Here is a 22,475-nt window from a genome sequence, read left to right on the forward strand (position 1 = left end):
CTATTTTCTGCTCCCATATATGTTTTTGTAAAGAAAAAAAAACATTTTCTTATGAAAAAATATCATTTGTCAGTGTAACCTGAATTGGTCCCTCAAGGCCGGGGTGTGGGTGCGCTCTCCTGGTCGGCCAGACAGAGGACGGATCAAATGATGGCGATAGAGGGTGAGAAAAGGGAGGTGGTTTTTGTGGGTGTCAATGATTTACATGAATACATTTTTTTTTTTTTACTTTCCCTCTATTTTACAGGAGAATGTGCTTTTAGCTTCAATCTATATTGCAAAGTCACAAGTTTTTATCCCAAGAAACCTCAAAAAGTTAAACGAGAGGAGTTTCTTTTCTCGGCCAAAGGGTCATTTTCAAACAAAAACTTCACTAGTCTGATATAATAATGACAGAATATTTTTTGAGTTCACATTGTCAACCCTCATCTGTGTTTCTTTTTTTCCCTCTCTAGCAATTTGCAGCAGTTTTTTGTTTTTTTCAAACTCTGCGACGGCTCATAGCAGGATGCAAATATAAACACAGAGGAAGTCACATAAACACATACGTGGACCATGTTGTAAATATGGATGACAACTCTGAGAGTGTATGTCAGGCCCTTATAGCAACTGAATAATGTGCTAGTTAGTCCCCTTTGTTTTTAAAAAGTGCAGGAGCCTGTAAATTATCTTTTATTGGAAGAGCCGTAGGCGTGCCGTTTTTACTATTTTCAAAAAGCAGGAATATTTAGTTTTTTCCACAACTGATGAAGTGTTTTAATTAACCCTTCTGTTGTGCCCACATTCCTTTAGCTGGGCTTGTTTGCTTGAGCTTCATCAAGCAATATCCTTACATGTTTTCCCCAACATGCCTTAATGTCAGATGTGGGTTTTATGTGTAGGCAGAGAGAGCAATAATTATAGAAGCAGAGAAAGAGGTGTTCCAGTCAAGGAAAACACGATGTAGTCAGAAAGTAGTCATCAGTATGTCTTGCAGCTGCATTGCATTCTGGTGTAATGATGCTCATGTCAATGGATGTATTCATGACTGCAGAGAAAGCAAACAAGAGTTTGGTATTGAGGAACTGGCCTCAAGCCTTGTGTTTTCTCTGATAATTTGACACAACCAAAAATGTATCAATTGGAGAAAGACTGATTTGACAGAGTTGTGTTAATATCCTTAAAACAGACGTAAGCCCTTTTTTATTTGTTTTATCGTGTCCTACCGACACCTTTGACGGCAGAGTGTGTAAAGAAGGATTATTTATGAGCTCCATCGTGCAACATTGTTTTTCCTTCCCCACAATACATGCCTTTAGTGACTCTTAATCGCTCTCATCAGGGAATATTCCACTTTCCACAGGAAGCCACGCTTGTGTTCAAACGTGTACATTCTTGTTCCTTAAGCACCATCAGTAGCCAGTCAGCCAAAACATGTGTCCTCCTGTCTTTTTAAAGTGTCTGCCTTTGTGTGCTCGGATTGGGATCTGTGATCTAGGAGGCAACAGGTTGTAAATCATGCAGGAAAGTGTGTGTGTGTGTGGACTCCTTTGTCAAAGCTGAAAAAAAGAAAAAAAAACGTCATATTGTATTGTACCTTCCTGATTGAAGCATGATGGACTTTATCAATACAAGTAGTTTGGTCTTCATGCTGTCATGGGATTAACAATGTTTCATTCATACACACACATACAACGTTGTGCTACAGCAGTCGAACTTAATGCCTAGAGCTCCTAACTATTTCCAGTCCCCCGTCTTCTCCTTTCCCTCAGTTATCTCTCAATCTCTCTTACTCACCAATTTTTTCTCTGACTAAATTTGTCTCTCTCGCCTCTCTATGCCACGTTTTTACATTCCCTTCATTGTTTCTTCATGTTTTGCAAGACCTTCGCTGACTGTCTGTTATTTGTTCTCCTGGATCTAAAAAAAAAAAAAAATTCCCACCCTTCTCCTCTAAATCACCTCCCTAGTACTGGATTTCACTGCCTAACCTCTGTGCTCCAATTGTTTGTGTGTGTATGTGTCTGTCTAAACACCACTGGGTTTATGTTGGGCTTTAGGAGACATATTGCCCTCCTATCAGGCTAATTGACAGGCTGATTGACACCCCACTCCCCAAACCCTCCCCCCACTTAAACTTCTGAAACCCCGCAGTCCTCCGAGGAAGTGATGTCACCATGTCAGGAGAAATATGAGGAGTGACAGGATTGATGGAGGGTCCCCGCACGTCCAATCACCCTGTATTTGTTAACCCTGTAATTAAAACTCTTTAGTATGGGCCTTACAACAGATACTTCAGCAGAGTGCAGCACCGGCATTTACTGTATATCTAGGAGGCATTCTGTCAATTTTCATTCAGTGAAATGTAAAAAATGTTTACTTTCTATCTCAATTTAAAAGTTTTATTAAAGCTTTAACAATTACTGTTCGAACAAACAAACTTATGCTGCATCTTTTCTGGTGATATTCCTCAGACTCACCGGGAAGTGATGCAGTAATGGCATATTTGAGCTGTTTATTAAATGGTAGCCACCTCATAATTTTAAAGAGCTCATAGTGTTATAAAGAGTTGGGAAGTGTTTTAGTAGCTGATAATCATAATGTAATAGCCTCGTTGGTACCTAAAACATTACGTCTCCATCAACGCATTTTGTTAAACACAGGTTTGTGTCCACTAAAGACAGCGTTGAGACCAACAATAACTGTGTCAAACCCAGCCTCCTCATTCTTTTCAATGACATCACTGCACCACTCCCCATACCGAGGGCTCTGGCAAAATAAAACATATTAATTATCCAGGAGACAAAATGAGTGGCATTGTGATAATGTTTTATCAAGTAAAATCCAGTCTCACTGTATTTGTGTTTGGGTTTCTAATACTCATAGATCTATTACTTAAACTGGATACTTTTGCATTATCAGAACTTTAAGCAACATGCACACACCAGTGCAGCCCCTTGCATTTTTTTTTTTTAACCTTAACGGACAAAGACAAAAAGGTTCCTACACAGGAAGTCAAACGTAAGCCTAAAATAAGAGGAAAACCAACAATACTTCTTATAATCAATGCTATACTGAGGAATACCTAGATTTAAAATGAGAAGAAAACCTGCCAACTCAAATCCAGCCTTGAAGTCCTCTCCACATCATCTCTTATGTCTCTTCTTTCCTCCTTCCTCTTCCGGTATACGCTCTGAATCCTTTCGTCCTGCTCGCTGACAGAAGCCTCTATTGTTGCAGTCAGTGAGCAGAAGTAACATGAGGTCCCATGAGGGCTCCTTCTTTCTCCATTGTATCCTAATGCAGACCCTAGTTGCCCTCCCTCACTGTTCATTCACAGTGCGGTCACGGGCCAATGGCCGCCACAGACCCCAGTCAACCTCAGCCTCTGGTGGCCATTTTGGCTCCCTGTCGGTGACAGATCGTTACACACTACACTACACATGTTCAACCACACATGCATTCTGCAATTCTCCTATAATAATTGAATTACACTGTCTATAAGCAGACACCAGTATAAAGAGTCCAATGTATCAATCACTGCCCTACAGTAATTGTTGGCTGTGGCACAGATATCAGTGTATACTTCACCAACATTGCACCAATAAAACTACAAAAACATTTGCAACATCCTATTTACATGTTTAAGGTAAAAAAAAAAGTACAAGTACCTTTTTGTAATTGTGAATAGATCTGTGGCAGACTCACTTCCAGGGAGGAAAATGCCGTCTCTTGAGGACAGCGATCCACATGATTGTCCATTGTTTTCTTTTTTTTAACCTCTCATGTCCATCCACTCCTTTCCAGATCCACAAGTGTCTTTTATTCGTTCTTGGAAACCTTCCCTTTAACTACACACGCAGCTAATCCATCTAACACCATACACATGTTCACAGGCAAATCAGTTTAGTATCTCTGGGAGTCATTTAGCGCAAGGACATATTGACTGCAAAAAATACAGAAATGCCCTAAAATACCTTAAAATACAACAAATCTGACTTTAAAGAACTATAACGGTGGTTTTGCACTTTTCAATAAATAAACTACACATCACATGATCTTTACACCACATCTATAAAATAGAAATCTCATACATTTTAGAATGTTATTTTTCATCTGTTTGCCCCTGGCCATATGTTAATAATGCAAAGAAACTGATAAAACAGCATATCTTGTGACATTAATGAATATACAACTTAATAAGTATCAGGCACAAAAAAGCATAGCACATAATCGCACACAAATGTTTAGCTAGGAGATTAAAACCGGCAATTCTCTCCCAGCTCATTTCTGTTTTGAAAGTCACCACAGTTCATATCTGAGTATGTTTAAAACACACATATAGCACGAGCTGAGGGGCATCCCTAATCAGGCTCCAACAGCTGTGGCTTCCTCTCCCCTTCACTCAGCACCCACAGCAGCTCCTGTAAACGAAACCCTGAAATCTAAAATGTCATCGGGATCTGCCCCTTGCCTCTTTACCCCCAAATCCCTTCCTTTCCATTTCCCCTCCAACAGAGAGCGTTGAGTTTCACATCCCCTTAACCCCAAAACTCAACACAAACCCCTCATCCCAGCCCACAGCTTCTTGATGAGGAATACCCAAATATACATGCAAAAGGCCTAAATATTTGTTCCATAATCAAAATGTTAAGCAAAGCAGTATGAAACAAACAATTAAGTTTGTTTACCCTGGAATACAGAACAGAGCATGTGCTACAGCAGTAATGTCCCATGCTTTTTAAATTGTTTTGAAGGTTATTTAAGGTTATTTTCAAAAAGTTTGATTATATAGCAAAAAAATGTGTAAAAAAAAAACATCCAGGATGTTGATTTCCTTAATGCTCAACGATCTGAACTGCATTTACAGAAATCTTTTTCAAGTGTTCTGAATCTTTTGAATCTTTCAGATCATTTTAATTTGCTGATTTCAATTTTAAAATGATGCCTTAATGGTTTTCCAGCAGTGGGGTTTGAATAGATAAATAGATCACACACTGACAATAAGACTAAGGAAAGAGGTGTGAATGATGAAATGCTTTGGCATTGTGGATTGTCTTTCTTTCCATTTTTGTATGTGATGTTGTTTCAACGCTGCAGTTGGTAGTTGGTGTCCTGTGTTTGAGTCTTTTTTTGCAGGAAAGAACCTCAAGTTGAGAACAAAAGTGAGGGAAAGATGACAGTTCCAGCAAAGAGATACTGATGTTGATTTGATCGATTGCAAGTTTTAAAGGAATCCAGTCTTTTTCTCTTTCATGCCAAATTGAACTTCTCTTTGAGGATGATTAAGCATAGACTCTGAATGAATCATCCATTTTTGTGGGCTTAACAGTCAACCTCCTAAACATTCCCTCCAAACTCTCCCTTTCCCTTTAGTAATACCTTTTCTCTTCATGCATTAGCTCTCTTCAATAAGGACCAGTGTTTATGTGTCTCTGTTTGTGTCGACACAGTAAAAAACTGTTTTGGTCGAGTTAGATCTATATTCAAATATTCACTTGCGTCTCATTGTTGCAGACAAAACAGCCCGCTTCAACCTGTCATCAGTTGCTGTTTTATCAGTTTAACATCTCAGCCTCCTTTATGTGCCCATGGATGTTTTTATATGATAAAGTAAATCAAGACAATATACAAACTAATGTATTTTTTAATGTTTATACTTTTTTATCATTGTGAGCTTTTCGGTCTACAGCTAAATAAATACTCGCGTGTGTAAATATACTGTACCCTTTGGGGGTGGCAGATATATTGCCAATTTACATTTTTTTTGCTGGCTATGTTTCTCGTTTTTATATCATCTAGCTTTTATGATCCTTGGAACTAATGCAGACCTTCTTACTATTTTTAATCCACACCCACATGAGTCAAAATAACTTTTTAATAGATCTTCTCTAAGTTGAAAGTTTATGAATTTGTTGCCTGCCTTATTTCTTACTTTCTTTGAAGTTATCAAATCAGGAAGACTGGAGTTTAAAGTTACCCATTAAACCATTTATATTAAACTATTTTTTTCTCCTGACTCACTTGCTCACATGTCTTTCTCTTTCATCTCTTAAAAAACAGCTGGCATTGAAAGCGTCTCCAGCACTGGAGCTCCATTCTGTCTCATACTGTAATGGCACCACCCAGGTGTGAATGTATGCAACCATGAATCAGGGCGGTGCTGGAAAAAAATAGCATTGCTGTTTAGCAAGCGCTTCCCTGAATAAATAATGAGGTTGGCAAAAATGTCATTTAGATGATGAATCAATGACCTCAATACCTTGTTGAGGTTCTGTGGTGAGGTTCGCCTTTCTGTTTGGATCTGGATTATATATCGGGTCTCGGAAGGGAAAAGCCTCTCCTTGTAATTAACTATTATAAAACATTACACAGAGGGCCCGTGGCGTTGGTGTGTAAAATAAAAAGGCCTGAACAGCCATCCACTGTTTACACAAATAGCAACCGCACTTGGCTCTCCCTGCCTGGGATAGCTTACACACAGAAACACAGAGGAACAAATGGACGCACAAAAACAAAACTCTGGAAAGATTTTCTGAAAAACCTCACATGTCTCCCGGCAATTAAGTTATTGTAGATGTGGCTTTCCTACCCTTTACTCTCTTTAGACATAAGTAATTTCTGCTGAGCCGGACAGGATACAGACGATCCAATATGCTTCTCAGACATGGCTTTCAATGTAAGTTGCCTTGAGTGAAAGAAATTAAAATATAAAAGGCAGTGAGGGGCGATTTTGGATTTGGGCTGAGCTGGTTCCGTTGAGGCCGTTCTGACTGGCCAGAGTTGTAATTTACCCGCGGGGATCCGGCTGCATTGTGGCGGATCGTCTGCTCTCCCTTGTCATTTACTTGTCTGTGTGTGGCTTGATGTTAGTGTGGATGTGTGTGTCCACCATCCTCTGTGACGCACAACCAAACTAACCCCTTGGCTGCCTGGACAAACTCCAGCCCTTACTTTGTATCCTGTGTGTGTGGGTGTGGGGGTGTGTGTGTGTGTTTTTCTCTCATGCTTTAAGCAGCCTTTTTAAATTCCGGTTCATTACATTCAAAACGGTTGCAGCCCAATCAATCATCAACCCCTCAAATAATTCAACTAGTTTTCACAGTGGCAGCATTTTTGTTTCAAGAGTCTCCTCTTACCGCTTTAATGCCAGACATGATTTTCACCTAAAGAAATGAAGCTCCTCGCCAAAGGAAAATATCTGAAGATGCAGCAGTTTGTGGCTTTGATGAAGGGGTGCTAAGCCGTCTGCAGGCGCACCGCAACATGAACTCATTATTACTGATTTCCACATTTTAGTAGGAAATTACAGACTCCAAGGATAAACCTGTATTAAGTTGTGAATGTAATGTTACCATATCTCCATGGAATCGGCAGTATGCAGACCACTGCTCTATAGGTCTGTGTTTATGTGTGTGTGTGTGTGAGAGAGAGTGTGTGTGTGTGTGTGCGCGTCCACGTCTGGAAAGATCATTTAGATCTATGCAGATGGGGGTGGAGAGAGAGAGTTGACCTTGGCCCTTCAGTCACTTAACACTCCTCAGAGAGAGGGAACCTAATGACCCCGTACTCGCACCAAACTTACACACCTATGGCATTACGAAGGCTGTGTGTGTGTGTGTGTGTGTGTGTGTGTGTGTGTGTGTGTGTGTGTGTGTGTGTGTGTGTGTGTGTGTGTGTGTGTGTGTGTGTGTGTGTGTGTGTGTGTGTGTGTGTGTGTGTGTGTGTGTGTGTGTGTGTGTGTGTGTGTGTGTGTGTCCACATAAATGTTCAGTCATTTGCATGTGGGTGTGTAGTGTTTTAAAGTGTGCGTCGTAATTAGAACAATTCACATGCTGTTAAGTCCCTTGTAAACTACCTTACTCTCATCAACAAGGGAAGCGGACACGGTTGGGTGATAATGATGCGTTAAGCCTAAAGGCGCTCTATTTTACGGTTGAACACAAGGTGAACCAGTGTTTTTATACAGTGGGATCAGAACATAGTATTTGTATTTTTTCAATTAACTTGAATTAGCTGAACTAAGTTGTAGATCATGGTTGTAATATTTAGAATGAATCTTCTAAGTTACATTTTTTGTCTGTATTTTTCTTTTCATTATTCTGAAGACAGCATTTACCCACTTGTCGTTTTAAAGTAATAAGTATTTCCAAAGATTGACTGTCTGGTCAGTAACAAAGTGATTCTGTTTGTCATTACTCCAGCAGCGGTGTCTGGATATGTACTTTCAATCAGTCAATAGCTACACTATGGTTCTTTGTGCTTGCTTGGTGTGCTGATGCACAGTGGCATCATGCACTCCCCTATATCTTGTGGTTATGCCGTGTCTTCAAGTCCCCATATGGCACAATTTAAAGCACATGACACTGATCTCACACTGAGCGAATCGCCTGCTAGTCAGCATGTGGTTTGGGTGTGTGCGTGCGTGTGCGTGTGCACACGTATGAGTGAGTGTATGGAATGAGAGAGGTGAGAGATCGAGGGCACAACAAGAAAGAGGGAGGGAGATAAATGGATTTAAAAAAGAGCGTCAAGATGAAGAGACGAATCAAGAGTCACCAAAGGAAGTTAAAGTTGTGAAAACATGATCATCAACCCCTTCTCTCTTTCTCTCTCTCTCTTTTTCTCTCTCTCTCTCCCCATGTGTTTCAGATTAGGCCTCATGATGACATCTCTGCCATAAACAGAAATAAAGTCAAACAGCCAAACATTAATTCCTAATGCGGTTTACATCTGTGCTGTGAATTGGGATGTATGTGTGCGAGTGTGTTTCAGATCTCTGCCTTTGACTTAAATATGATTTATCTTTAGCCAAGCAAAGGGAGACCTCTTTTTTGGTTTAGGTCCAGCAACAAGAAACAGCCTTCTCCATCCACTTAAGTGCAACAAGTTGGTTTTGTGTGAGATTCTAACTTAGACTACCCTCTAGTGGAATTTCTACATATTACAGCATGTTGGGCATGTGTAACTATCTACAGAAGTCCTCTTTCTCTTCCAGGCATATTGTATGTTTTTTTAACTGTTGAGATGTCTGAAGGATTATTTTAATTGATCCACACTCTCTCCTCTGTCTTTCTGAATTTCGTAGGGATGATTTTGATGAAGAAGGATTCTGCCAGCCGTACAGGGGTATAGCCTGCGCCCGCTTCATAGGAAACCGCAGCATCTTCGTCGACTCGTTTCAGATGCAGGGAGAGATCGAGACCCAGATCACAGGTGAGAAACAGGCGCCTCTTCTACGTCGGTTTAACCCCATTAACTGCAATAAATATATTTTTTTCTCACACTTGAGAATGTCATAAAGGTCTAAATATAATATATTTCTACTTTTACAGTAGACGGCATTCATTCATAATCACATACATTTTCTTCTGCACCACTTGTTTATCTTTCAGGTTTTTGTGCAGTTTCAAACTAGTTTCACTCAAGCGCTCACAGAAGCTTTTTGTGATAATTAAGACTTCGCTTTAGATCGATAAACCCAGTTACAAATATATGCATCTACATTAAACGCTTCTAGATCAGCAAAGCCTTCAAATGTTTGAAAGGACAAACTAGTTTGGTGTCTGACAGGAAAAGCTGCCTGCTTTCATCCAGTGAGTTCACTAGTTCAACATTCATTTCGCGATTCTGTCTTGAATAGTAGCCAAACCCTGCTCAAATATGTCTTCAGCAACTAGGGCTGATAGAGCACCACTGTAAAGCTGCCTTCTCTGCACAAACTGAATCACATGAAAACCTTCTGCGAATGAGGTTTGTTTGGGATGTGAACATTAATTTATACTGTATGCTGTAGGAGGAAAACAGGACATCACTTATGGAGTTGAAAGGAAGTTCAGCAGGGTCACCAACCCAAACGGCCCACATACTGTTTCATACTGTGTTTTTGTTTAGTGTCTTTGTGTGCACATGTCCTTTTAAAGGTCGGTTTAATCTGTATGTTATTGATTACATCCGTTAAGCTGTCAGCGTTTCCCCAGAACAGTTCAGGGACAAAAGGGGTCCTGAACTCGGACTCTAATTTAAAACATCAAGGACGAGTGATAATTAAGATTTATTATGTCACAGGGTCGTAATGAGCCAACATTAGGACGGTAAATCATACCTTTCATACCCACAACATCAACATTCGGTAGCTATTCACCATCTTCATTTTTTTCCCCAAGCAACATGTGCTGTAGGAGCGTTTGGATCGCTGCCAACTTCAGTTATCCACTTTTTAATCGCTTGTCTTCTTCTCCAACCCCCGCAAAGCTGCTTTACTGATAATCACAACCACAGAGAAAGCATGTGTTTGTAATAACCGTACAGTATAACTATGAATCATACATTTACAGCTGCAGCTTTCATTGTCAGTCTCCCTCTTTGATCCTTCCTGTGTTTAGATGCTCAGGAGTTTGAAACAATGTGAACAGGAATGCTTTTAAACTTTTAGTCTCTTTTGTGTCTTTTTAATGATTATAATAAATAATCAACCAAGGAATATATAAATAATTCATTTTTATTGGGTCTCTGGTCTCTTATTTCTAAACTAAAAAATAAATAAATAGATTCTTAGTTCAATTATGACACCAGACTGTAATGTTTAAGTAAATCTCTGTTCTACAACTACTTTGTCTTCCTTCTGTGCAGCGGCCTTCACCATGATCGGGACATCCAACCATTTGTCTGATCGTTGCTCCCAGTTTGCCATCCCTTCTCTCTGCCACTTTGCCTTCCCGACGTGCGACCGGAGCTCTGGAACCGACAAACCCCGGGACCTGTGTAAGGACGAGTGCGAGATCCTGGAGAACGACCTGTGTAAGACGGAGTACATCATCGCCCGCTCAAACCCCCTCATCCTGAAGAGACTGAAGCTGCCAAACTGTGAGGACCTTGCTGCCTTTGACAGCCCGGAGGCAGCCAACTGTCTGAGGATCGGCATCCCCATGGCCGAGCCCATCAACAAGAGTAAGACACCTTCACCTGCTGGTTGCATGACTTCCTTTATTACTTCTGCTGATAGTGCCCATTATTATTATATGAGGAGAGGCATTCTAGTGTATTGAAACAGCTCACAGGAACCGTTTAGAAAACTCTGCTTATTGGTGAGTCCAAATATGCTTGGATATCAGAACCAACTTTATATGCAAAGTATGGTTAAACTAGGGGCTGCAATTAATGGTTATTTTTCATTATTGATTAATTTGCCTGTTGTTTTGATTATTTGATTATCAGGTAGTTTGTCTTCAAATTGCGTATTTTTTCTGTCAAACTGTACAAAACCCAAAGATATTTATATTTTATTTAAATCTTGCTAATTTTGACTGCATTACAATGTGACAATATTGTAATGTTGGCAAGGCAAAATAGAAGACACTTGTAATTCCCCTTAACAGATCACCTATATCAAGCAAGTTTATCTTATTTGAGATATGTAATAGTTGCATTTTTTTATGTTGATTTTGACAGTTTACCGTAATGTATGAAACCCCGTGTCCTGGAAGATAGAGCGCTTAACCGAAAATCAAATAATAAGCGAGAAATGTTTGCTTGCATTGTGATGCAGATGAAGTGTTTTGTTGTAAAAGTATGCTAACATAATAACAAAACACAAAACACTCATACACAAAAACTGTTGAATGACTAGCAATCAGCGTTTTATTAGTGTCTAGGATATGTTCTCCAACATGAAGAATGTGCGGGTTAAAGATTATGGTGATGACTAAAGGAAAGAAATTTAAGGCTCGCAGGCAGGGGGTTGATTGGCGCTTGGCAAGCACAAGTCGCACGAGCAGCCAGCCCAAGTGGGGTTGGTCGGACACAATATTATTATTAAAGTTTTGTTGTTGAAGGTTCTGGAAAAAAGGACACAAGTCTCAAAATAGTTGGCTTAAAAGTTCTTTGAAAAAGAACAAGCAGGCAAACATGCAGGCTCTCTGTCAGTCCAACATCAGCTCATCAGTGAAATACTAAATACTCCTGTGAGTTAATTGATAATCCTGGTCCACTACATGTCCCCTCAAAGGAAAAGAGGAAAGTGATTGAACACAAACACCTAATGCACAACCACGCCTTCCTCTCCTTCAGATCACAGGTGTTACAACAACAGCGGGACAGACTACAGAGGGACGGTCAGCATGACCAAGTCGGGCCGTCAGTGTCAGCCGTGGAACTCTCAGTATCCTCACAGCCACACCTACCTGGCCATCCGCTACGCGGAGCTCAACGGGGGACACTCTTACTGCCGTAACCCTGGGAACAAACTGGATGCCCCCTGGTGCTTCACGCTGGACGAGGGGGTCCGCATGGAGCTCTGTGACATACCCGTCTGTGGTGAGAGACTAGAATACGTTTAAGTCTATACTAATGACATACATTGTGTGGAATGCTATCTGCGTAACACATTTGCAGATATTTGCTTTGTTCTCCCTGTTTTGCATTTAAAAAAACTTTTTTATCCTTGACCTGCTTTCCAAATATCCCATTATGCAAAATCTCTTGGTATTTTTATAAATTTCCAAAGTGTAGGAAATGTTCAAGACTTTAATTGTATGTAGTAAAACTGCTATCTGTTATTCTTCTCACTTTGTTCTTTCTTTCTCCACAATTTCTTCTTACTTCTTTTTACATTGGCAAAATTCTTGTTAATTTATTTGCAATTACTTGTTGTAATTGTTAGGTCTATACAAAGTCAGAAAATTGTGAAAAGTTCAAATAAAATGTCCTAAAGCCCTAGACAACCTAGATTTATTGCCCAAAACCCAAAGGTCTCTTTTTTTTTCTTTTTATCACATCCAAAAAAATATTTAGACTATGAACCAATCAAATGATTGTCTTTGTTCTTCAAACAGCCATCATCTCTATGATGCCTCTTTATCACATTGTACTCTCCAGTCATACAATAAGCTTTGTACCTAACATTATTCCTCTCTCTCCATCCATCCCTGTAGACCATAAAGAAAAGTCTGGCGGCAGCAACATGGAGATCTTGTACATCCTGGTTCCCAGTGTGGCGATCCCGTTAGCCATCGCCTTGCTCTTCTTCTTTATTTGCGTGTGCCGCAACAACCAGAAGTCCCCGAGGCCTCCGGCTCCTCGCCAGCCCAAACCGGTCCGAGGACAAAACGTGGAGATGTCCATGCTCACAACCGCATACAAGCCAAAGGTAGAGCAGTCACGGCACAGGAACCTGTGGATGGTGCAGTACTTTCAGGCCCCATTTTAAACATTAGATCATGAACATTTTTAAAAGGATATGATACAGAAAAAATGTCAAATACAATTCCATTCAATCATATAACATTTCAAATGTAATATGGCATTTAGTTCCCATGAGTGGATGAGAATTGTTAAAATATATGGAGCAGCTCTGTTTTAACTCCTTTTCACTTTGATATATCAGAGAAACAAAACTTATTGTATTCACAATCAGCAGGTGAATTCAGCAAAACTTTATATAATTTGAATTCATGTGGTTGGTTTGCTTTGCTTTCACAATGAAGTAGCAGGACCGCATACAGATATTTATTTTCATCTCTCTTTATTTCAACAACATTGTGCTGATCAAAAGCCCAACATTTTCAACACTTCATCAACTTCACCAGGGACCAAACAAGAATGCTGTAAAAAAACAAAACACTTTTATACATTACCGAACATTTTAGTTTGCTTTCACACCACAAAAAGGTTTCTTCTCATCTTCATCGTCTCATCATCTCACCTCTCTATAAGCATTCCCAGCACCAGTTTTGCTAAGACACACTTACTCTCCTGTTGTGAATTTAGATCAGTGCTCTTTGGCTGTGTTTTGTTTTTTTTGGAGTAATGAGTGCAGACTGACGAAGGAGTCAAAACACTGGCACAGCTCTTCTTGTGTGTCAACTGGGATATGTCTCAGCATGCTGGGATTACTAGCTTGTGTGTGTGTGCATGTGTGTGTGTTTGCGAAAATGACCTGTCTCAGGCACGGCTTCAGATCTCGATCTTCAGAGCCCTGCAGGTCCAGGAATGTTCAACTGCAGCTCTCTTCCTCCCCTGTGTTTATTTCTCTCCCACTGTCTCTTTTCTTTTTCCACATCTCTCCCTCTCACTTAATCCATCTCTCTTTGTTGCTCTTCTTCTGTCTCTCCCTCCATCCCTTTGCCTCTTCACTCTCTCCTTCATCCCCTCCCTCTGTCACAGAACCTCTTTGTAATGTAGATCATGGAGCCCCTGCTCTGCCAGCCAACACATAGCTCACATTAGGATCTGTATCATATTTCTTTCAAGGTTGCACACTCAGTCAGATCATGTCTGTTTATCTTTTTTCCACATAATTTTTTTGTAGCGGTGATATCAGTGGGGGGTTATGTAGACAGCGTGTCTGTTTGTGTAAAGCAGAGCCGATGCTCAAGGTAATGTGTATAATATTACCATCTACATCTGTAGAAAGAACCGCAAAATGTCACGGACGCGTCAGAAGCCATTAATATGATGATTGCTTTATTTTTATGCAATGGAGCAAATGTTTGGCTCTCCTCAGTCTCTCCTCGCTGTGTTTAGATGACGGCCATGTATCTGCAAAGTCTCACGCTTACAGGAGATCAAAGTACGTTTTCCAGAGTGACAACCATGCAGTTATGGAATTATACAGTGAATTTAAAATGGTCCTCATAGACAACAAGGGCCTGAAATATGGTCCACACATATCAGATCGCATAACCATTCATTTTCAAAAGCAAAAAAAAAAAGAAGCTTTTACAGAGGTAGAGTCTCATCTCCTTTTCTGGCCCATGCATCTAATCTTGTAGCTTAATACTCCACCTCCAAGACACTTTGGGTAAATGAGGATTTGCATCTGATTTCTATCTTTTTTAAACCTTTTTGATGAGTGTTAAACCCTCAAATTATACAGTATTTTTGCCAAGAGTGTCTCTCATCCCTAACCTTATTATCTACAATTTTGTCTTTGGTTAGGCTGCAACCCAGCAGGCTTTGCTGCCGGGTCACCCAGGGGCCAATGCCCGTGACAATCCCTTTAGACACACATAAACATACACACACACGCACGCACACACGCACACGCACACACACACACACACACACACACACACACACACACACACACAGAAACCTGCGGTGGTGTTAGGAGGATCTGAGGGTTTGAGTGTGTGGAGGAAAGAACGGGTGAAACAAAGCCGTAACTTAAAACATCTGTGCTTCTCACAACATCAGCAAGCCCCCCCCCACCACACACACACACACACACACACACACACCCACACACACACACAGAGCTCATACAGGACTGTGTGTCGCTCTTTTGCTCACTGAGGAATTTCATTATTCATCTCATAGTTCCTGGAATCTGAAAATCTCGGCCAACCTTGCCTCACCTTTTATCTTTTAGTACAGCTACACACACATGCACACACACACGCACACACACACACACACACACACACACACACACACACACACACACACACACACACACACACACACAGAAGCCTGTTGCTAATGTCTTGCTTGTGTTTGTGCTCATTAAAAAAAATTAACATGTATTATTTTGAATATTTACTGTGGTTTTACATCAGTTAGCGTGAAGAGGATTCACTTTCTATGTAGATATGAACGGCTCATTCCAAATGAAAAAACATTTAGTTTTGTGTGATTATACACTAATGAAAACATAATAATACAGACTCTCTGTTTACTTCCAGTCTACAGGTTTTCTTTCTTAGTAAGAATAAAAGACAGAAATGTCCCCGCTCACAAAGACAGCCAGGATATTTATGTTATTTCTGCAGCTGATTCTACAGTTTACTGGCAGAATAATGAATTACCTAGTATTTCTAAAAGCTGCTAACCTGTGAGTTTAATGCCATTTCATAAACTGAGAAAGAATTGCCAATTTCACAATGTTCCCACATTGCTCTCTGAAGGCTTGAAGGGAGTCATTAGGAGCTGATGTAATGGCTTGAGTATGATTATGACAATTATCAACTCTTTGGGGCCATACTTTTATTTATTTTATTACAACTCAAACACATATTTGATGTTGTATTAGGCTGTTCGCCTGCATCGATTTAGCAGCGCCAATTTAAACTTCATGTCAACATTTCACTTTTCCTTTCAGGATAATGGTGAGGAGAGAGTAAAAAAGAAAACATTGATCTAATTTTTGCTGTCACATCTCTCTTCCCACCGATCTCACGTCTTCCTTTTTTCTTTCCCACCTCCTCCTTTTCTTCCATCAGAGTAAGGCCAAAGAACTTCCCCTGTCGGCTGTGCGTTTCATGGAGGAGCTTGGAGAGTGCAATTTAGGGAAGATCTACAAGGGTCACCTGTATCTGCCGGGCATGGACCAGGCACAGCTGGTGGCCATAAAGACCTTGAAGGATATCTCCAATGTCCAACAGTGGGGGGAATTCCAGCAGGTACAGACTAGATACCTTCATCCAAAGCTCACAAAAAGCTCAAACCTTTATAAATATATATATTATTGGTGGGACACAGTTCAACAAAGTGTAACATCTATAGGACCTCTAAGGCTAAATAGTAAGTCATTTTAAAGACATGCTTCTAACTGGTTATTGTGTGTGGATGTGGTACTAAAATACTCTACTGTTTTAAGATACAAGGGACTACTTTCCCATTTGAAACATCTCTCTTCCCACAAGACTTGGAGCATGACTTGTTATATTTCCACAGAAGGTAAACGTGGTGGGCGATGGCAGACTGTATACAGCTAAAAACTTCTCTTTTTCACTTGAAATAGTTCCAAAAATAAACTGCGGTACTGTCCAGATGCATTTAGATTCTAAGAAGGATTGAACCAGATGACTTGTAAAAACCTAATCCTCCCTTTTAAATGTACAGAGATTGAGAACTGAACTGCCAGCCATCAAAGCGATAGAGCAAAACAGCTGTCTTTTGAGTTTAAAACAGTCAACAAACTTCTAATGGCCACCTTTCAGGGCTTCAATAAGTAGAGTTAGTTAGGCTGGGGTGTCACTTTAAGGTATCAGGCTCTGATGCGCATATAAAAAGTATTTCCTTTATTTAAGCTTAAAGTTCACCGATGCCTTTTGTGTTTCAATCACAGGAGGCTGCAGTGCTGACGGAGCTGCAGCACCCAAATGTGGTGTGCCTGTTGGGTGTGGTGATCCAGGAGCAGCCTGTCTGTATGCTGTTTGAGTTTTTGCCCCTGGGCGACCTCCACGAGTTCCTGATCATGCGCTCACCGCACTCTGACGTCGGCTGCAGCAGTGATGAGGACGGCACCGTGAAATCCAGCCTGGATCATGGAGACTTCCTGCACATGTCCATACAGGTGGGATATGAAAGCAGTTTTAAGCAGAGATTCATCGATTGCCGATTTTTTGATGGAGCTTAAAGAGATTCTCCTCCAACTTTGCTCTTTACCAGACACACTTCACAGCTATTTCTTCAATTAATGATTGTTTTCTTTCTGACTAATCAAACCCAGGTGGCCGCTGGGATGGAGTACTTGGCCAGCCACTTTTACACCCACAAAGACCTCGCAGCTCGGAACATTCTGGTAGGTGAACAGCTCCACGTCAAGATCTCAGACCTGGGTCTCTCCAGAGCGATCTACTCCTCAGACTACTACTGCCTCCAGCCCAAAACTCTGCTGCCCATCCGCTGGATGCCCCCAGAGGCCATCGCTTACGGCAAGTTCAGCGCGGACTCGGACATCTGGTCGTTCGGAGTTGTGCTGTGGGAGATCTTCAGCTACGGTCTGCAGCCCTATTACGGCTTCTCCAACCAGGAAGTGATGGAGATGGTGAGGAAGAGGCAGCTGCTGCCCTGCCCCGAGGACTGTCCGCCAAGGTGTGTTCAAGTTAATATTGCTGAGCAGCATAAGCTGAGAAGTAAATGATGAGAAGGTGATATAATAGTACATACATGATGCAACTTGTGGTAGAAAGCTCACAAATTCCCTGTATCTACTCCTTTTTTGTGTAGTTAAGACAACTAACGCGGCGTGTGTCGGGCGTTTAAACAGTTTGCATTTACAGAGTTTTTGCAGAGAAATTCTTAAATAACTAACTCACTGTGTTGTCTCTCAGGTTTTATGGTCTGATGACTGAATGCTGGCAGGAGGGACCAACACGTCGAACGCGTTTCAAGGACATCCACCTGCGGCTGCGAGCCTGGGAGGGGCTGTCATCCCACGCCAGCTCCAGCACGCCCTCCGGTGGTGGAGGCAACGCCACCACCCAGACCACCTCGCTGAGCGCCAGCCCCGTCAGCAACCTCAGCAACCCCCGCTACGCTGCTGCTGCCGCCGCGGCCGCAGGGTACCTGTACCCAGCCCAGGCTATCCCCTCTCAGGGCCAGATGGGCCCTATTCAAGCCTGGGCACCCATGGCTGTGACGCAAACCCACCAGCGCTTTATCCCCGTCAACGGATACCCCATCCCACCAGGATACGCGGCCTTTCCAGCCCACTTCGCTCCCCCGGCCCCACCGACCAGAGTCATCCAGCATCACCTTCCCCCTCCCAAGAGCCGCTCGCCCAGCAGCGCCAGCGGCTCCACCAGCACGGGTCACGTCAGCGGAGTGCCTTCCACCACGGGCTCCAACCATGACGCCAACACGCCGCTGCTCTCCCACTGCATCATGCCGGGGGGCAGCGGAGGGCAGGTTCAGTTGTACGGACAAATATGCCAGAAGGGAGTGGGACAGCTGGACCACGCATCACAAGCGGTGCTGCTCGCTGCGGATCACGACACAATAATGTACAACGACTCGGTCATCACCGCAAACCTGTAGATAGACGGAGAGATACTCGGACTCTTTCTGCTCGGGACCCACATTTGAGAAGTTCAGCCTCTCACACAGGGACCCAGTTTGATGTCTACTCTGGTCACATGGAGACCCAACAGAAACTGACCTGAACGCACATAAGAGTGTGTGAGAAACACTGCTGCAGCTCCACAAGTATATCCACAGCTGTCTGACTTTTTTAATGCCTTATTGTTAAAAGCATGTGTACTTAACACCCTGGTTTGAAAATGTTGTGTTATTATTTTAACCTCTGTGTAAATACGGTACATACGTCCTGAATGAATGAGTGAAATACAAAGATATATATTCAAGAGCAAGAACTTTTTTTTTTTATTAAGGAACAGATTTTTAAAGTGAAAAAAATAGCAAGTCCATCCTTCTTCCTAAGAAATGGTTGGTATCACAGTCGGACAAAAAGTTCCCTGTGTCAACAACTGAGTTAACGGACTGTTTCATGCAGGGTGTGAAGGAAACACAGACACTCACACCGTGACCTTCAGGTGCCTTTCAGAGATGGTGCAACTTGCTTGTTTCTTGAAATATGAAAAATGAGCTGTGCATTTGCTTGTACATCATAAAAAAAACTGCATTTAGCAAGTGATAATCGAGCAAACAAAAATGGGAACAGCAATGAGAAGAAGAAGTTGAGCAGCTTTTACTGAGAAGACCATCACCAAACTGCTCAAATACACCAGTATACAAGGCGTACAGGTGACCTGTTTGGGTTTCTCGTATTGCAGACAGGTAACGACTCTGTGACGGCTCCCCATCGAAGCATTTGGACTTACAACTAAAACAGATACAGGTGATAAGTTTGCTACGCTATCCGTCCAGGCACAGGCATTCTCACACAAAATCCTTTTTGGAAATGACACCTGAATGTTTTTTTTGTGCAACTTCAATAAGACTATCTGACACTATTGAAACATGGACACAGGCCTCTTTGCCTTTTTCAAATCTCAGTACAGAGCTTCCAAGGCTGAGAAACAAGGAAGCGGGGAGTACTTTATATTGGATAATAAACATGGCAGACATTGCATCTAACTTCAAAAGCTGGCTGCAGAGGATCCCCTACAGATCTACAGAGGAAACCACATATCCTCCACAGCTAAACTGGACCCGTCTCAGGGGACAAACACTTCACTCACCATGCATGGGCTGGGGTAAATGTACTGTCAGTGAGGTAAAGCTAAAATGTCACCCTCACATAAGAACATTTGTATTGTAAATTGGGTATGGAGTGGATAGTTTTTTATTGGAGAGTTTTTCCAATATTTTAAATTTGAAGGAATTTTATTCACAGGACTTGTCTTTATGTCTTTGTCCTTTCCTTTCCTTTCCTGTTTTTCAGCATCTGTGTTGGTGCAAAAAAAACACCTTTCAAAACATGGAGTGAAAGTACTCAAGCAGGGAGAGTTTAAACACAACGGGCTCATTTTGTACAATGTTACCATTACAAAAATCAGCCTCATGTGCATGAACAAAAACTCCTATGAATAGTATATTTGATTTGCTCACATTCATGCCCTCCTTGAGCCTGAACAGAAGAATGTCTGACCTAAATAAGTATTACTCTCATGAGCTGGGTTCAGACTCTATCACTGTGTGCAGAGCGATTTATGTATGTTGCTTTCATTTGGTTCTATATCAGTAAATGATTGTTATCCCGCCATTAAAGGTATCTGTAAACACCTGGCTCCAACTGTACTTAGGAGATCCCAACAAGGGTAAGAGCAACTTTAAAAAGGAAAAGAGCTAGATGAATACGCCCATGTTTTTAACTTGTGAGTCTCAAAAAGTACAGCTGTATTTAAATGTTCACATTTCCAGTCGCAGGTAATCATTTCCCTTTTTGGAGACATTTACCTGAATATCCTTTTGTGATATGACATGACATTTTGGTAAATGATTAATAATTCTCAGTCCTGTAATCACACATGAGGCCTCAGCTGTTTATTGTTTGATGATGGTTGATTAAAGCAAAGTAAAAAAGTAAATGTGAAGCTTTTTTAATAAGAAAATAAAAGTCATAGAACCAGCTGCAGCAACATTTCAGTTTGTGATCTTAGTTACCTTCTCCAGTACCTTATGTGTAGTAGACAATCATTGGTTTTGATTGGTTGTAAAAGCGTCCCAGTCTGTATGTGTTGCACTTTTTTTTTTATCACTCTATCAATCAGCTGTATTAACTAACCAAACACACATCTAGTATGGCACAAGGGTACGCTCATGCATCTCACTGTGGATGTGCAGAGCATGATGCTGAGTTAAGATGGCTTGTTGCCTGTAGAGCATTTATTAATGGTAACGTTTTTGAGTTGACATTTGTGGAATGTAGATAGACAAGACTGTATTCTGTTCATAATTAAGTTAATATCCCCTTATTACTACCTGATATCACTACAACAAAAGCAGCTGCTTTTTCACCATTCACTGCAGATTAAAATGAAATTAAACCAGAATAAGATACGACTGAGCTTCAGTTCACCCCAATATAATTTATTCAAACCAACTATGATCAACAGAAGAATCTTTTGTTATTCTTGTCAAATGTAGTCCAAGATTATTAGAATCATTTTAAGTTAATTCTCCCATTGAGTTTTTATGTCATTGCTGTCTTTTGTCCCTTTATCTTTTTTGTTCCTCTGAAACAAATGGAGCTTCCTTGACATCTGAGTTTGTACACTTGACCTCCATCTAGCATGTAAAGATATGTGTACTAACAGTGCGAAACCACTTGTACACAAGACTGTGAATCTTAATCAAGTCTAGGTATTTTTGTATTTGGCGAGTCAAAACAAAAAACACTATTGTGCCTTTTGTTTTCTAAGTCCATTTAAAAAAAGAAAACAAAATACAAGTAAATTTATATTTCAATAACAGTTTATCTATTAAAGAAGGTTTACGTGCTTATCCTTTTGACCAAGAGAGGCCTTGACTTTGTATTTTCTCTGAACATTTTTGCACAGATGTTTTGTATTGCAAACTCATTTATTAAATGATGTTGTTTGGTTTACCTTAGACTCAATATGATCGTTCATTTGTAGGCGTTTCTCGCTAATTCGTGGGGTTATGTTTGTCTTGTTTGTTTTGAAATGAGCGTTGACTTGGTGATCAGAATAGTAATAGTGGTATGAATCCACCAGGTGTCACCAAATCACCATTTCTATGGCTTTTCCTTTCATTTGTGTGCCTAATAATTGCAGTGACCAATATTGACCAGGTGGTGGTGCCATTTAGCTGTTGGATTAGTGTAGGTTTGAGCCTCATAACAGCTGGAAAGAATAGAGCAGCCAGAATGAGGAAAGATGGAAAAATGACTTGTGTGTATCAACGTTTGTGTTTGCTCTCATTTCCTGTTCAAACCCTCATTTTGCACATTGAAGGAGCCAAATAGCTTAAAATGAATCAGCTTGGCTGTGAGTATCTCCAGTATATACAGTACATGCCAATCATTTTTGCTGTACATAAATATTTGTGCACAGGGCCCTCTTGTAATGAAGTTGGGTGTGTTTTCATAAAAAAGCAAAACTAAAGTCTATATCACCACACACAACACGTTTAACATAGTTTTATTATAACTACAATTAAAGTTATTTTGTGTTTGGTGCACTGGTTCTCAACCTTCTTGGCTTCTGACGCCTTGAAAAGAACCTTTGTATTATATTTGTGATCCATACATATTTTACATAGATTGTTGTTTAAAGGTAGTTACCATT

The 22,475-nt window shown here is 40.9% G+C and overlaps 1 protein-coding gene across 2 annotated transcripts in view; it reads left to right on the plus strand.

Annotated features, from left to right (window-relative positions):
• ror1 (receptor tyrosine kinase-like orphan receptor 1) overlaps nt 1-20,893 on the plus strand; it is a 114,401-nt gene extending 93,508 nt beyond the window's left edge. For both annotated transcript variants that reach the window (XM_054602452.1, XM_054602453.1), the window contains 8 exons: nt 9,068-9,195; nt 10,612-10,929; nt 12,049-12,294; nt 12,912-13,126; nt 16,200-16,379; nt 17,048-17,275; nt 17,432-17,796; nt 18,036-20,893. In XM_054602452.1, coding sequence (XP_054458427.1) covers nt 9,068-9,195; nt 10,612-10,929; nt 12,049-12,294; nt 12,912-13,126; nt 16,200-16,379; nt 17,048-17,275; nt 17,432-17,796; nt 18,036-18,741 — 2,386 coding nt within the window. In that variant the 3' untranslated portion in view covers nt 18,742-20,893. The remainder of the gene's footprint in view (nt 1-9,067; nt 9,196-10,611; nt 10,930-12,048; nt 12,295-12,911; nt 13,127-16,199; nt 16,380-17,047; nt 17,276-17,431; nt 17,797-18,035) is intronic.
• Nucleotides 20,894-22,475: the final 1,582 nt, after the last annotated feature.

Source organism: Anoplopoma fimbria, chromosome 8 (assembly GCF_027596085.1).
Source record: "Anoplopoma fimbria isolate UVic2021 breed Golden Eagle Sablefish chromosome 8, Afim_UVic_2022, whole genome shotgun sequence".
Lineage (NCBI taxonomy): Eukaryota > Metazoa > Chordata > Actinopteri > Perciformes > Anoplopomatidae > Anoplopoma > Anoplopoma fimbria.